General features: G+C 47.3%; 2 protein-coding genes across 7 annotated transcripts in view; one reads left to right on the top strand and one right to left on the bottom strand.

Moving 5' to 3' along the window:
- Positions 1-7,497, bottom strand: part of KATNIP (katanin interacting protein) — a 194,908-nt gene extending 187,411 nt beyond the window's left edge. For 4 of the 6 annotated variants that reach the window (XM_068524184.1, XM_068524186.1, XM_068524189.1 and 1 more), the window contains exon 1: positions 7,441-7,464. Coding sequence is in view for 2 of the 6 variants with exons in the window: in XM_068524188.1 (XP_068380289.1) it covers positions 7,441-7,447 (7 nt within the window). In the remaining 4 variants the exon portion in view is untranslated. Of the gene's footprint in view, positions 1-7,440 lie in introns of all 6 variants that reach the window. The other 2 variants (XM_068524188.1, XM_068524190.1) reach the window with 1 other exon arrangement.
- A 221-nt stretch (positions 7,498-7,718) lies between these two features.
- GTF3C1 (general transcription factor IIIC subunit 1) overlaps positions 7,719-16,454 on the top strand; it is a 73,125-nt gene continuing 64,389 nt past the window's right edge. The window contains exons 1-5 of the mRNA XM_068565264.1: positions 7,719-7,949; positions 9,678-9,887; positions 12,642-12,818; positions 13,565-13,708; positions 15,405-15,501. Of these exons, the coding sequence (XP_068421365.1) occupies positions 7,729-7,949; positions 9,678-9,887; positions 12,642-12,818; positions 13,565-13,708; positions 15,405-15,501 (849 nt within the window). The 5' untranslated portion in view covers positions 7,719-7,728. The remainder of the gene's footprint in view (positions 7,950-9,677; positions 9,888-12,641; positions 12,819-13,564; positions 13,709-15,404; positions 15,502-16,454) is intronic.

The raw sequence follows: 16,454 nt of genomic DNA, 5'->3' as shown, positions 1-16,454 counted from the left end.
AATGAGAAGCCCGCGCAACGCAATGAAGAGTAGCCCCCGCTCGCCGCAACTAGAGAAAGCCCGCACCCAACAACAAAGATCCAACACAGCCAAAAATAAATAAATTAATTAATTTAAAAAAATTAGCAGACAACAGATTTCTTTAGGAAATTCCCAGATATGCAAAGTGTATTTAGGTGTTGAAAAAACCCGACGCAAATCAGCATAAGGAAATAAACCCTGGCCACTGCCGCCATTATATTACCTGCCTGGTCCCTGCAGGCTTCTAAACTTATGACCTCTCTACAGGATCCTCAGTGTTCTGAGATATATCAGCATTCCCCAAATGGGATCCTGGACTAGATCTGTCAAGTGCCTTCCAGCTGTAACCTTCTGTGATTTTATGTTGGTTCATACAATGTATCTAATTAGTTTGGGACCCTTTGTAGTGGAAACACACACACACAATGCATTGCAAGTTCACTTAGAGTTTAGAAAAGTGTTGTAGTCCCTGCAGGGGACCTGTGGTTGGTGACTAGACATCTGTGATATTCCAACTTCCTGCCAGGTGCTGCATTCAGCGGCTGTGTCTGGAGAATCCATCAGCTAAGGGTGGTCAAGGTATAACAGCATCGGACTCCAAAATGAGTCGGGAGGTAGGAGTGACAGTGACTTTACTGGGATAGGGAATGGGGGAGCATAAGAATGCCAACTGAGGACTTCCCTGGTGGTGCAGTGGTTAAAACTCCGCCTGCCAATGCAGGGGACACAGGTTCGAGCCCTGGTCCGGGACGGTCCCACATGCCGTGGAGCAACTAAGCCCGTGCACCACAACTACTGAGCCTGTGCTCTGGAGCCTGCGAGCCACAACTACTGAGCCTGTGCACTGCAACTACTGAGCCCACGCGCCACAACTACTGAAGCCCATGTGCCTAGAGCCCACGCTCCGCAACAAGAGAAGGCAGCACAATGAGAAGCCCGCGCACCACAACAAAGAGTAGCCCCCGCTTGCCGCAACTAGAGAAAGCCCGTGCACTGCAACGAAGACACAACGCAGCCACAAATAAAAATAAATAAAATAAATTAAAAAAAAAAAAAAAAAGAATGCCAACTGAAAAGTTGAGGAAGAACAAAATAAAACTAGAGGCTCTGGGGTATAGTAAAGGTAGCTAGGCTAGAGTATATTATTAGGACTGCATTGAATTGCTGCAAAGGACAGAGTCTGGAGGAACCATACTTGTCCACCAGAGAAAGAGAAACCAGCTGAGGTCTCTGGAACTTGGCCTGGAGGCTTGTCTACAAGGGCCTTTTCTCTGCTTAATGGAGACCAGCCAACAATTCACTAAGGAACAAATGGATTCATCTCTTTCCTGGTTACAATGTCAACCCAGCAAACACTCATGGGCATCTCCCTGTGCCAGTCCTTGGGCCAAGTGTTGGGCATGTAAAGGAACAAGAATGGGTCTCTACCCACAGAGAAGGAGAAAGGCTTGGAGCCCAGTACCTGTGATACAGCACCATGCCTGAGAGGCCACAGGATTCCACCACGTGGGAGGAATTAAGACTGCAGGTGACGTTACTCACCGTAATCTACAGTGTGAAAGTGACATGAAAGAAGGGCACAGTTGGCAGGGAGCACAGCAAAGGCAAGGCGGGGAGGTGGGAAAGGATACAGGGTGCTCAAGAGACGGCCAGCTTTCTGAGGTGGCTTGGCTAGGGGCTGAAATCACAGACGCCTGTAGGGTCAGGCCAATATTCTCAATGCAAGAAGTAAACACTTGATGACTGGCACCACCAGCCAGAAGACTGAGTCAAACTGTTATCACATGCCCAAGGTCAAGGGGGTGGCCACTGGGGCTGTGTAGGAAGGCAGGTCTACACAGCCCCAGGGCTAAAGCTCCCTTTTATCAAGAGACTGAAATGTCCAGGTTTTTATGGGAAATCATTATTTTTAAATGTGGGAAAACACATCTATGGACCCAGTTCAGCCCAATATAAAACCTCTGGGCATGAGAATGGGTGGGTGAGTGTCTAAAGATGAAGAGGGAGACCAACCGAGGGATAGGGGAAAGGAGGGGGGCACTGCTTCCCCAGGGAAATTCTCCGATTAAAGGTGCTATGTCCACAGGGCAACTGTTAAGGTTACAAGGGTCAGGCTGTTCAAAACCCCATGGGGTGGACTTCCCTGGTGGTCCAGTGGTTAAGACTTTGCCTCCCAATGCAGGGGGTGAGGTTCCATCCCTGTTTGGGGAGCTAAGATCCCACATGCCTAGCGGCCAAAAAACCAAAACATGAAAGAGAAGCAATATTGTAACAAATTCAATAAAGACTTTAAAAATAGTCCACATGAAAAAAATCTTAAAAAAACAAAACAAAACCCATGGGGCACCAGTAGTCAGTCCAGTGGTATTAACGGATGCTTTCTTATACATAAAGTGCTCTGTGAACAGCTCCAAGCTCCTCCTTCCAACCAACCATGTTGCTCCTCGTAAGCCCCCTCCTACGTGGACACAGAGGCGCATCCACAGGGTCAGATCCAGGAGGGAGCCAAGAAAGTAGTCGAGGACAGTGTCTTTTAAACCAGCCTAACGGGCAAGCCTCACCCGCAGACTCACTCCCCAGGTGTGAGAACCTAGCCACACACTGGCAGGGACAGGGCTGGGCTGGGTCTTTGATGACACACTAGAGTGTAGACTTTATTCAGCTGAGTCCTGGTTCTGCCACCAACTAGCTGTGTGGTGTAAAAGGAGCACAATTACAGCATCGTATTGAGCTGTCTGAAGGACCAAACTGGGTCTTCTACAGCAGAAGTTGGCAAACTTCTCCTGTGAAGGGCCAGACAGTAAATATTTTTGGCTTTGGGGGCCATCTGTTCCCTGTCACAATGAGTCAGCTCTGCTACTGAAACATGAAAACAGCCATAGACTGTTGGTGTGCATTTGTATGCAAATAGGTGTGGCTGTGTTCCAATAAAACTTTATTTACAAAAGCCAGCAGTGGACCAGAGTGCTTTGGGTGTGGGGAAGACCTTTACAAATGTTATCTTCCGGGGACCCCCATGTTGGACTATAGTTATCTGTTTATGTCTGGCTTTCTCACTCGACTATGAAGTTCTTCAGGGAAGAGAATATATCCTCCCCCACTTTTTTTTTTTCCAGATTAAAACTAAAAGAGCGGCTTCCCTGGTGGCACAGTGGTTGAGAATCTGCCTGCCAATGCAGGGGACACGGGTTCGAGCCCTGGTCTGGGAAGATCCCACATGCCGTGGAGCAACTAGGCCCGTGAGCCACAGTTGCTGAGCCTGCGCGGCTGGAGCCTGTGCTCCGCAACAAGAGAGGCCGCGATAGTGAGAGGCCCACGCACCGCGATGAAGAGTGGCCCCTGCTTGCCACAACTAGAGAAAGCCCTTGCACAGAAACGAAGACCCAAAACAGCCATAAATAAATAAATAAATAAATAAATAAATAAACTACACTTCACCATATTCCCTCCTTCCTCTTCTGTCAGCAATGCGGAAGAAGTCTGCACATTGGCAGGTAATGACAGCATCAGCTACCACACAGGTGTGCTTTTTATACGCCAGACTTGGTGTTAAGTGCGTTCATGCATAGTCTCATTGAATTCACAATAATAGATTCACCAACGGACGGGCACACAAAACGAGGTAAGCTTCATCATCATCTCCACTTTATTGACAGGAAAACTGAGGCTCAGAGAGGTCAGAGTACACTGCTGGGATTCAAATCCAGGGCTATTTGGTCTGCAAAACCTATGAGTATTACACCACGCTGCATTGCAGAGCCAGATAGAACCTGCCGAAAGTCAAACCCAATGGGCCAGAAAAAATGCTGTGAAAAGCTATGCTGACTAGGACAGGAAGAATAAACCAAACTACAATCCAGTTTGGGGATACTTAGCAGACATTTAAGCTTTTGTGGGTTTAGGAAGTAAACATCTTTCTAACAAGGCTGGACTTGGCTTATCTATCTAGTTGGCTAGAATCAAAATTCATCACGGTATGCCTCACGTTACCCAATAGATATATGCCTGGGAAATTGTGCAGAGATCAAAGTTTTAAAAATTGCAAAGGAAAAAGGGATCCTTTGAATGCTAAATCTAATCTTAGGGCAAACACTTTCTTAGAACAAATTTTTCCTTTTTGTAACCAATCTGAAAATGGACAAGTTCCTCCACTGGGCCATAATAATGCTCAGGAGCACTGAGATGATAACAGAACTGACTGAATAGACTTCTTGAAAATGGTCTACAGCAATGTTTCTCAAAGTGTGTTCCACAGATCCTGGGAGGAAGAGGGGTTCCCAAGGACAAGTATTATCTTCATCATAATTCTAAGACTTTTTCACTGTGTTGGTATTTGCCCTGATGATGCAAAAGCAACAGTAGGTAAAACTGCTGATAGCTTGAGTGGCTACAGGGCAGCGGCACCAAACTATCAGTAGTCATTATACTCTTTAGTGCCATGTGCTGACGATAAAACAAACAAAAAAACATTTTCACTTAAGAATGTCCTGATGAAACAGTAAAAATTAATTTTATTAAACCTGAACCCACGAGAACACATCTTTTAAATATTCTGTGTGAAAAAATGCAAAGTACACATAAAGCACTTCTGCTATAAGCCAAAGTACAACAGTTGATCCTAGAAAACACTTGTGTGTTTAAGTTGCCAGCTGAAGTAGCCACATATTGTATCAAATGTCATGTTTACTTGAATGAACAACTAGTAGACAAACTATAGTTATTCAGACTTGAGTATCTGGCAGACATTTTCTTAAAAACAAAAGTGAGCATGTCACTTCAAGGAAACAAGTGATGGTATTTGTTGCCAATGATAAAATTCAAGCTTTCAAGTGAAAACAAGTAGGAAACTTGTTTCCAGTACTTCGAGTTTAATAGCTTCCCAATACGTAAACTTTCTTTTTAAAAAGGGATACTAAGGAATGTGATTTTTTGATATTGTGTAATGACATGCCATTTAATATTGTATTTCCAATGTCAACATTTAGAAGATCTGCATAACTCAGTGAACTTTCCAAATGACCAGTGCCTAATGTTACGGACTCATACATGGGTAAAATACGCAATCAAAGGGCAAGATAGACCAATGGGCTTTAATGTAACAGAGTACAAACAAAAGTTCACCAATATGGTTTCAGATGCCACATTGTGACTAACCTTTGAGAAATTACCACTTGCTAAGTTTCGGAATACTATCAAAGAAGAATGTTTACAGCTATCTGAAAAGACAATTAAAATACTCCCTGTTCCAAAAAAAATGTCTGTGTGAGGCCCCATTTTCTTCAAATATATCAGCCAAAATAACAACACAACAGTTTGGTTGCTGAAGCAGAAACGAGTCTAGCTATTTCCTATTAAACCAGATATTAAAGAGATTTAATCATTGTAAAGCAATTATACTCCAATAAAGATGTTAAAAAAAAAAATTTTTAAATTTTAAAAAATTAAAAAAAAAAAAGATTTAAGAAACTCTAAAACAATATCATGCTTCCTACTAACCTTTCTGGTGGGAAATATAGCCACTTTTCAATAAAAAGTATTATTTATGTTCAGAAGTAATGCATTTATTATTGCTTTTAAATGAGTTGATAAATGACAAATGTCTTAAGATTTTCTTGGCTTTGATTTCTGATATGGTAAATATCATAGATACAATACACACAAAGCTCTCTTGAGGTAAGAGCATAAAGGCATCCTGAGACCAGAAAGATTTGAGTACTGTTGTTCTATAGCAACATTACATTGACCTTTCCACTGGGCAAACTAGTGAATGACATTTTATACTACCTCTGAAGTACAAAGGGCAAAGATATCTTTTAAGCACATAACAGATTGTTCAATTAAAATTTTTTTCCACACTGTGTTAAGCAGATATCACAAAGGAAAAACATTTCCCAGAAGTTAGGGACAGTGGTATAATGAGAAAAATTATGTGGATTCTGGCCAACTCTTCCCATTTATAAAATGAGATATCAGGGTAGCCTATTTTTAGAATCATAGAATTCTATGATTCTTATCGGGGATCCCTAAATGATGACCCACAGGCTGCATCTGGCCTTCAGACTGATTGGCCATTGTGGCATTTTGAGAAGCACCCCAGGAAACTAATTGGTTGGAGCTGAGCGAGAAGCTTCCCTTTCAGAAAAGAAATTGACTTTTAATCAGAAAAGAAATTGACTTTTAATCACAGCCCAATCCAGCCCACTAGACTTGCCCCTGCAAATATCTGCATTTGCAACTTCTGGAATGAAGGGCTTCTAAAATGCCTTTCAAATCTCAGACTCCCTAATTCAGCTCCAGAGACAGTGTCCGGGTTCCTTACTCACTCTGCACTTGATGACTTTGATTTGGGGCAAGATACTTCACTTCTCTGAGCCTCAGTGTTCTCATTTGTAAAATGGGATAACACTGACCTCAAAAGACTGTTATGAAGCTTACCGAGTTGCTTGACAACATTTAGAGTTCCTGGCACTGAACAGTATCATTAACATCAAAGCACAGAAAGAGAGTCTCCCCCTCATCCCCCTTACCAAGTCCCATTTCCCAGTAGCTGATGACTGCATTCCCCACGATGCTTACTTCCAAACCAACTCCCGTATTCCACAGTTCCACGCCCCAGGACACACAACAACGCCCCCCCCCCGGACCTCTATTTGTCTTTCTCACCCTAAACCCTGATAAATGGAATATTGCCTGCCATATCAGTAAACAAAGGATGTCACAGGCATCAGCAATTGCAGCCCTCGAACAGGAGCCAGTGAGCCCTGAGGGAACTCAGGAAGAAAAAGAATACCTGCCATTTAGCAGCCATCAGACTGCAGCCACTCCCTACATACTGAACCCAAATAGCTGAGGTGCATATCAAAGGAATGATTTCAGTGAGCCCAGACTCTAGTATCTTCCCATACATAGAAAAGCGCTAAATTCCTTAACTTGGTATATCTGGTTTTCTTTAATTGACAATAATCTTTTGACGTTCAGACTACCTGCCCTTTGTTGCAAAACTCCTATATATCCGGGCTCCCCCCACTTGCCTCCTCTGAGCAGTTCTCTCAGGATTACTTGAGATGCTGCCTAGCGGGGTTGAAGTTCTAAAAACTCCCACCAAATGAAACATAACTCTCAACTTTTAGGTTGTGAATAATTTTTCAGTCGACAACCTTTTCTCTGATGCCCTGGCCAGTACGGGGTTCCAACACAACCACAGGCAGCATAGTGACCAAATCGCTGACCACTCCCCCCAGCCTCCTCTTCCCATCCCGGACCACTAAGGCTCCCTTTCCCTCAGACGGAGACCACCTTGGGTCAGGCAGTGGTGGTCCAGGGGTCTGTGGCCTAGGGCTCTGCCCGGGGCGGGGGGGGCCCTCATGAGGGATGGGAGAGTAACTGCCCGACCTCCCGGGGGGGCCCAGAGACACTCACCGTCCATCCCTAGAGGCGGCGGTTCCGGGTGCTCGAACCGGAAGCGGCGTCTACACTGTTTGCAGTTCCCCTGGTTACTGGGGGGTTCCGGACCAATGGCAATGGAGTTCCACGGAATGAACCCTCCCCCAAAGGGAGTGACAGCACGACCATGCTCTGGAACTCCTCCTCCGGTCCCCGGATCCGCCCCGCCTCCCTGGCTGCCGGTCGTTGTGCGCAGGCGCTCTGGAGCAGGGCCCTTGGCGGCGTGGTGCGCAGGCGCCCCGGGTGCTGCCAACTGAAGTAGCAATGGACGCGCTGGAGTCGTTGTTGGACGAGGTGGCCCTGGAGGGGCTTGATGGCTTGTGTCTTCCCGCGCTTTGGAGCCGTCTGGAGACGCGAGTGCCGCCCTTCCCGCTGCCTCTGGAGCCCTACACGCAGGAGTTTCTGTGGCGGGCCCTTGCTACGCACCCGGGCATCAGCTTCTACGAGGAGCCTCGGGAGAGACCGGATCTCCAGCTCCAAGACCGGTCAGCGGCCTGGCTCTGCGGGCGGGCGGGGGCAGAGACCCGGGTCTGATGGAGCTGCGAGGCGGCCAGGTTCTTACGGGAGGGGAGAAAAAGGAGTGGAGCGGAAGAAAGACCCGGAGTCTGATGGAGGCGCAGAGAAAGGCTGATTTGGGGTCCCTCAGGCCTGGCAGGACCCAGGCGTCTGATGGAGTTGGGGGGGGCGGTCATCTGGTGATGTTCCATTATGTTCGTGTGTGTTTGGGGTGGTGGTGAGCAGGACTGGGAGGATATTCTTTGGTTTTCAAAGAGTATTTCCTCTGAAGTTGAGCTTAGGATTGGAGCAGGAAGGCTGTTCAGATCAAGACTGGAGACAGTTGAGTTCCACAGAACAGAGCATTCATTCAGTGCTGGATTAGAGAGCCTAAGGCAACTAGAGATCTTCACGACGGCAAGCTTAGCAACAACAAGAACAATAATAATAGCTAACATTTATTTAGTGCTCGTTATGGCCTCGTACTATTCTAAGATCTTGTTCCTGGAGACTGAACCCACTTCATTCTCTCACAGTGACACTATGAGGGAAGGTGCTCTTATCTTCCCCTTTTTTTTTTTGGCTGTGCCACGGGGCTTGCGGGATCTCAGTTCCCCATGCAGCACCGAGTCCTCACCACTGGACTGCCAGGGAATTCCCAGTTATCTTCCCCATTTTGCAGAGAAGGAAACTGAGTGATAGAGAGAGATTAAGTAACCGGTCCAAAGTTATGGATATTGTAAGTGACTGAGTATTGACTCAACCCAGGCTGTCTGTCTCCCAAGTCTGTGCTCTTAAGCCATATTGTGAGGGTCGGGAGAGGTTCCCAGAGGTAATACTGTCTAAAACAAGACTTAAAGGTTGGATTTAGGTAGCCAGTTGGCAGAGTATTCCAAAGGAAGAGAAGTACGTTAAGTTTGGTTGAAGTGTAGAACTGGAGATAGTGAATGAGGAATGATAGTTGACATTTACATATATGCTTATTGTAAGCAGGAACTGTTCTAAGATCCTTACGTATAGCAAGTTAATTTTTGCAACAACTTTAGGAGCTGGATATTCTTATCCCCATTTTCTTGAAGAGAAAATTGAGATGCAGAGAGGGTCATCAACCCAGAATCTGAACCCAGACTGGGAGAAAGTGGTACCAAGGAGGGGAAGGAGGGACTTTGTTGGAGGTGGGGAGTGGCAGTCATAACTTGAGTTTTGATCTCATCAAATCTGAGGCGTAGACAGCTGAAGGCAGGATTAGTGTTTGGGGGAAAAACAGGACCGAGGATTTGATGGTGAGAATTGTTAACATGCAAGTGATAATTGAAACCATAAAAATGGATGGAAGTACGAGAGGGATAACTAAAGAGATGTGGAAAGGTAACATCGTAAAGCAGGGAAGCCTTGAGTCATTAAGTCCAAACTTGATGGTTTGGAGACCAGGCACTGGATTGGGGGGAAAACAAAAGGCCATGACTTGGGCCAGGAAGGTGGTTCTGGTTTCAGCATTCAGCGTCCAGGGTGGATTCAGAGGCTCCTAGAAAAGTCTCTTGTCTGGGATAGAGAGGCAGGGACGCTGCTTGTTAAGATGACCTGCGTTTGGAAGGCGGGTGCGACGAGGTGATCGCACTCCCTCTCTCCGACCTCTGCCAGAGGTTGTCGGAAGAACACGCCAAACGTGTCATTTCTGAGGCTGAGCTGTGGTTTGATATCTGTGATCTCCCCCTTAGGTATGAAGAAATTGATTTAGAAACTGGCATTTTGGAGTCCAGGAGGGACCCGGTCCCTTTGGAGGATGTCTACCCCATTCATATGATCTTGGAGAATAAAGATGGCATCCAGGGCTCATGCCAGTACTTTAAAGAGAGGAAAAACATTACCAGTGACATCAGGACCAAGATGTTACAGCCCCGCTGTACGATGGTGGAAGCCTTTGGCAGGTAACTGATTTGCATCATGGGAAACTTGTGGGCATCATCCTGCTTTAAGTTGGGGGTGTGGTCAGAACGCCACAACGGGCGTGCCGCCCTCGTGCCCATCGTGCCCATCAGAGTGCGTAGGCCCTGCCCCAAGCCAGTCCTTGGCCTTTACCGCTCGCCTCCTCTTGGGGCTAGTTTTGCTGGGGGCGGGGGTGGGGCGCTGCCTTTCTCTTCCCTTTGTGCCCACAGGCCTGGCCCTTTGGGCAGGACAGGCAGGTGTCATTTGGATGGGTGCCTTTCGCTCTCTTGTCCAGGCTGCGTCCTCTGCTGCCCAGCCGTACTTTTGTGAGTCTTCAGTCAGGGTGCCAATTTTCCAGACTGCCTCAAGCCCCTCGCCCCATCCCCACCTCCCTTCCTACTTGACGGAACAGGGAGAAGCTTCCAGTGTGAACTCTCCTAGTTGCCACCTTCTTCCTCAGCTTGCAGACTTGCCCATATTTCTCTCCCCCTCCCTCACCTCAGGGGAGACGGGAAACCGGGCCCTGCCTCGGGCAGTCATCTGGATGCTTCTCTTCCTCCGTTTCTCCCCTCTACCTCGTGCTCTTTCCTACCTCTGTCAGCTAGCTCCTCTTTCTCCTTTATTTTCAGCTTTTGCCCGTTGACCAGTACTTTCTCGTCAGCCCATTACCATGGCTCGTTCATCTTAAAACAAGACCCCTTGGCCTTGGATCCCCTGTAGCTGTGATTCTGTTGCTGCAGCCATGCTTCTTGGAAGAAACAGCTATACTCACTCTTTCTCCCTCTTGACCTCCCCTCCCCTCCTCTGGCTCTGGAGCTTTGCAGCTTCTGCTTCCTGACCCTCCCCCACCCAGCTTCCTGCTAGCTCAGGAAGAGCCCTCCCTGGTGACCGCACACAGGCTCTCTTCACACACATAGGCCTGAATGGGGGCTCCTCGTACATGTCATTTCATGACCTTGACACACAGTTATCGAATCCCAGAGTAAGTGTTCCTTTTCTTGTTTTTCTCTTCAGTAGACTCTGAGCTCCGTGAAGGCAGATGCCATTTTTATTTGTTTTGGCATCTCCGGTACTTTGCGTGGCGCTTAATCAGTGTTGGATAACCTATGTGATGACCAGGGTCAGCAAATTGGGCCTCGGGCAGGAGTCCTAGAGTCAGCTACTGGGAGATGTTGGAGTTCTGATGGGACAGGGGAGTAAACCACCCTGAACACATTCTTAAAGCAGCAAATCAGCTCCCCTGTTTTCAAACTTTTCTCAGCTGACCTCTTCCAATTTAACTCAATGAGCCTGTTTCGAGACAGAGAACACAGGTCCTAAGTTTGTGACACGCAGACACAGAAAAGTAGACTTTCTGTCCGTCACGTGTATGCACAGCCTCACATTCTTTTTGAAGATGGACCATACAGAGCCTGTGACTATGCGGAAGACTAATTATGGGTCACAGGCAATGTGAAGGAAGCTGCAGTTAAAGGAAACCGTTGACAACCTCCTCTTTTTCCTTTTTGCCTGTTCAGTGGGAGCAATGAAGTCATCTGGTATTGGGCGGCAAGGGGGGCAAGAGGAGGAACTGTCAGACTGAGCGATGTGACTGAAGACAGGCCTTGCGATCAGGCATCTGTAAACCACAGGCTGGGGGCAGTAGATGGTGGCTCTAGGTGGGAGGGGTTGGGAGCCCGTGGGCTCTAATATGGACCCTTGGTGACTCATTCCCCTGGGAGAGGGAGCTCCTCCAACTGTTGCGTCTCGATGCCAAGGAGTGAGTGGGGATGGCTTCTCTGCCAGCGCACCCTTGTGGGATCTCTGGCAGGGCTAGGACCTGAGACATTCTGCCCAAGATGGCCATTTAAGTCAGCAGGCAAGGCGCCAGGGTGGAGTCTCCGTCTTCAGCGCCGTAGACTGTTCGACCTCAGCAGAGAAGTCAGTTTTCCCAGCTGCGACATCTCGAAGCACCTGGCTGGGAAGTGTTCTTGGCCTCTTTTTCAGGCATTATTTTTCGCACACCAAGACAGTAGGAGGAACTAATGATTTGTCCCAAGTCTGGTCTCCAACAGGCTGCAGGTCCACTGATGACACAGGGCACTGTTTTTGATTCTGAAGTTTGTTTTATCCATCCAGTTCAGGAGGCGAGTTTGTTCACTTATTAGATATTTACAGAGACCCTGCTGTGCACCAGAACCATTCTAGGCCCTGAGGATGTCTTGGGGACCCTGATGACAACCTGCCCCCTCTTACGGCGCTTATTGCAGAAATGTGTACCTAAAAAAGCGGCCATATCTGAGAGTGCCAGGTGCTGTGAAGAGTCTGGAAATGGTCAGAGGCGGGGGATAGACTCGGGTTAAAATTTTCAGGAAGACCTGGGGTGTTGGTATCTGAGCAGTGGCCTGAATGATGAGAATCAGTGGCCTGAAGATGTGAGGGTAGAGCAGCTGGGCAGAGGACCAGCGGGGCTGTTGTGGATGCAGGGCAGGGCCGTGGGGGTGTATAGGACGGGCCAGGCCCTGGTGGGGAGTCAGGGGTATGGCCTGAGGGCCCTGGCCGGACGGGGAGGGCTCTGAGCAAGGAACTGGTGAGACTGGCTCTGTTCCCCCTGAATGCTCTGTGGTTCTAGGATGGAAACCTCCTTAACTGGGGGATTGTGAACCTCCAAGAAGAAGCAGGAAATGATAGTTCACTAAGGTTCTGCTTTTTTATATTTCGATATTCTTAAAAATCAATTACAGTTATTTCTTCCTGCGGTGGCTTCTGATTTGCAGGTGGGGGAAGAAACTGATCATCGTTGCCTCCCAAGACATGCGGTACCGGGCCTTGATCGGCTTGGAGGGTGACCCCGACTTGAAGCTCCCCGACTTCTCTTACTGCATTTTGGAGCGATTAGGCCGGTCCCGGTGGCAAGGGGAGCTCCAACGAGACCTCCACAGCACTGCTTTCAAGTGAGGGGATGCTTTGCTTCTCTGCTGTAAATGTTGGGGCTCCCTGATCATTGGGCCCTGCCACCTGGGCAGTCCCCACATCCATGGTGATTGGAAGCACGATGCTTTCTCATTGAAGAGACCCTGGAAAAAAAGACCAAAAAGAGGGGACTCCCTGGCAGTCCAGTGGTTTAGACTCTGCCTTTCCATTGCAGGGGGGCATGGGTTTGATCCCTGGTCTGGGGAACTAAGATCCTGCATGCCTCATGGTGCGGCTGAAAAAAGAAAAAAAAAAGAAAGAGAGAGACACCCTGGGGTGACCATAGAATTTATTGTCCAAACCAGACATTTTGAGAGTGGAAGGTGGAGATGACCAGAAGGGATGCCAAGGCAATGGGCATAAACTGAGACCACCTGGCGAGCCAGAATGCATGGCGACCCTGGTTATTGGCCGCTGTATGATTAGAGACCCATGTCTGATCAGCTCCTTGCTAGTATAACCCTCACTGTCTCCCACGCCAGCCATCCTTTCCCACTCCGTTTCCCCTATCCTCTACCCCCATCTCCCCGTCCACCTCTCTTAGGGGTCTGGGGTGTGCCTTAGGCTGAGGCACTGCTGTTCTTTCCAAGGCCATTGTCACATAGCAACTGTTCTCTTAGGTTGGCTGGATAGGAGGTGTGTGTCTCTGGTGTTCATGTCCTCCACACTGTGGGGTGAAAGCAACCAACAAAGCAAAATGACCACCTATTCTCTTCCTCTCCTCCAGGGTTGATGCTGGGAAGCTCCACTATCATAGGAAAATTTTGAACAAAAATGGGCTCATTACGATGCAGTCACATGTGATCCGATTACCCACCGGAGCCCAGCAGCACTCAATCCTCCTCCTCCTGAATCGGTTTCACATGGACAGGTACAGTGTGAGACACCAGAACGCTCCCTTACCTGTCTGCTCCCTTACCTCTGTCCTTCAGCCATGTGTATTATACCTTTAAAAATCCTAGAGACCAAATCAGAATATGACTAGCTTTTAAAAAAAGATATTTACCACCTATTTTGGATTATGAGAATAAGTCTTGCTTATTTAGGAAATCTGGAAATCATACAGAAAAGAAGGGCAAAAAATACCTATCACCCCACAGCCCAGCAATAGGAACTATTAACATTTTGGTGAAATTTGGGAATGTAAAAATAAAAGTAAATAAGTCAGATTTGATTTGTTATGGTGACAGAGTTCTGTGGGTAGAAGAGAGAACAATGGACTAAGTCAAGATCTGTATTTAAGTCTTTGCTCCTGATTTGGGCACGATCACTTGACCTATCTGAACCACTGTTTCCTCTTCTGTAGAATGGCCATGACACAGCTTGGTACTAGTTCATATGCAGTGAATATCTGTGCCTTCATCTATTCTTTCATTCATTGAAAGGCAGTAAAAATGGAGAAGTGGGCATCTCTGGATCCCATATATATGCCCTCCCTGCTGCTAAACCTGTGGGCAGTTAAAGCCAAGTTCACCTTCCCCAGCTGCATGACAATACCTTCCTCTCCGCCCCTCCTCCAACACCCCCCCACCCACACACAGCTGGGGAGCCCTTGGCTCCTTTAATAGCTTCCTTTAGCTTGTAAGCATTTATTATGACATCCACTTCACAATAAAAATGCAAAGGAAGGGAAAGTCAGTCACGCCAGCGAAGTGAGAGGTAGAAACCAGGGCTTCAGAATCAGAGAGGTGTCCTGATTACTGCAGAGGGCACTGTATTTCGAGGAAGAAGACCTGGGTTCACATTTTGTGCCTGAATTTTAGAAAAGCTTAACTTATTTATGAAATAATTCCTATCCTTTCTTACCAAGTGATTTATAAGGAAATATGTTGGTGCTTCCTAAACTTTAAGGTATTGTCAACTCAAAAAATATTCACAATCTAAAAGTTGAGAGTTATGTTTTATTCGGTGGGAATTTTTAGGACTTCAAGCCCAGAGCAGGTAATCTGAACGTCAAAAGATAATTGTTAAAGAAAACCAAGTTAAGGAATTTAGCGCTTTTCTGTGTATGGCAAGGTGCAAGAGTCTGGGCTCACTGAAATCATTCCTTTGATATGCACCTCAGCTATTTGGGGCCAGTATCCTGTGTTTTCACATCCTGAGTTTCCTCAGGGCCCACCGTGGGGAGTGGCTGCAGTCTGATGGCTGCTAGATGGCAGGTATTCTTTCCTGAGTTTCCTCAGGGCTCACCGGCTCACCTTGGAGGGCTGCAATTGCTGATGACTGTGACATCCTTTGTTTACTGATATGGCAGGCAGTATTCCATTTATCAGTATGATCAAAAGATGTAAGGCATTTTAAAGAATCATTTCATGACAGTTTTAGCCACAGAGGCTAGTCTGTACACTGCCACTAGTTCGGTGACCTTGGCCGTGAGACTGAACCACTCAGAGCCCCAGTCTTTCCAGCTGTAAAGGACAAGGAGTTGGGCTGGATGTTCTCTGAGACCTAAGACCACAAGGTTCTGTAGTTTGATATGTTGTCATTTAAATCTTGTCATCTTTAAAAAACAGGCAGTCTTTAGCAATAGGTGTGGGAAAAAATGAAGTGTTTTATGTTTCTCACAGGAGGAGCAAGTACGACATCCTTATGGAGAAGCTTTCGGCTGTGCTGAGCACACGGAGTAACCGGACAGAGACACTGGGAAAGCTGAGGGAGGAGCTGGTGAGCTGCCCCTGCCCGTGTGGGGGGCTGGATCCGTTTGTGACGCCGTGGGGAGCATTGTCAAGTGTAGATTTCAGTGCGTTGCAGTTGAAAACCCTGTCATGGACTTGACCATCCCTAGCTGTTACCGAGTCCAAGCTCGTTCTGCCCGCCGCACGACAGGCCAGTAAATCGGGAGACGAGGTGTTGAGGCAAGGGATAATGACTTTACTCGGAAAGTCGGCAGACCGAGAAGATGCGAACTAGGGTCCCCAAAAACCTTCCTATCCAGGTCTGGATGCCAGTTTTTTTTATAGAACAGAGCGGGGTAGGAGGTGAGGAAGTAAAGTAAAATGGCCATTAGTTTTGCCTGGCTTGGCCAGCATCCGGGAGGGGATATGTTAATTTCTTCTTCTCAGAAGCCTTTCACCGGTGGGCAGGGTCAGATTGTCTCCCTGTGAGCTGAACAAAGGCACTTTAGTTCAACTTTCAGGCAGAGGGGCAGGGTTCCCTGAGGCAGGTCATTATGTATGATTATAATAACAAAAGCAACGGAAAGCAAAGGTTAAAGTCAAACAGATCCAACATGGAGTCAAAATTGGCTCTTCCCTGTTACATAGCCATGAAACCAGCAGAACTTTCCTTTGCTTTACAGAATGAAAAAGGGCTCAGTCTTTAATTTAAGTCCTTCCTGCTCTTGGGTGGCCTCCAGTTTTCCCGGGGATTTGCGCCAAGTCCTGCTATAAAAGTTCCTGTGGAATGGTGAATCTGGGCATTTACATTTACTTTCGTAATCAAGCTTGTAATTTTGTTCCCAGTGGTTTTATGCTGAAATAACAGAGTGACTACTGAGAAGGAGAGACAACACAGGGAGAAAAGCAGTTATGGACCTGCTTCATCTTTGGGTCCAGGAACAGAGGCAGTGATGAAGTGAGAGTGGGAGGAAGAAAGCAGAGGGGTGATGCCACTTCCGG

This window comes from Eschrichtius robustus, chromosome 16 (assembly GCF_028021215.1).
Source record: "Eschrichtius robustus isolate mEscRob2 chromosome 16, mEscRob2.pri, whole genome shotgun sequence".
NCBI lineage: Eukaryota > Metazoa > Chordata > Mammalia > Artiodactyla > Eschrichtiidae > Eschrichtius > Eschrichtius robustus.
This window is presented reverse-complemented; position numbering and strand designations above follow the sequence as displayed.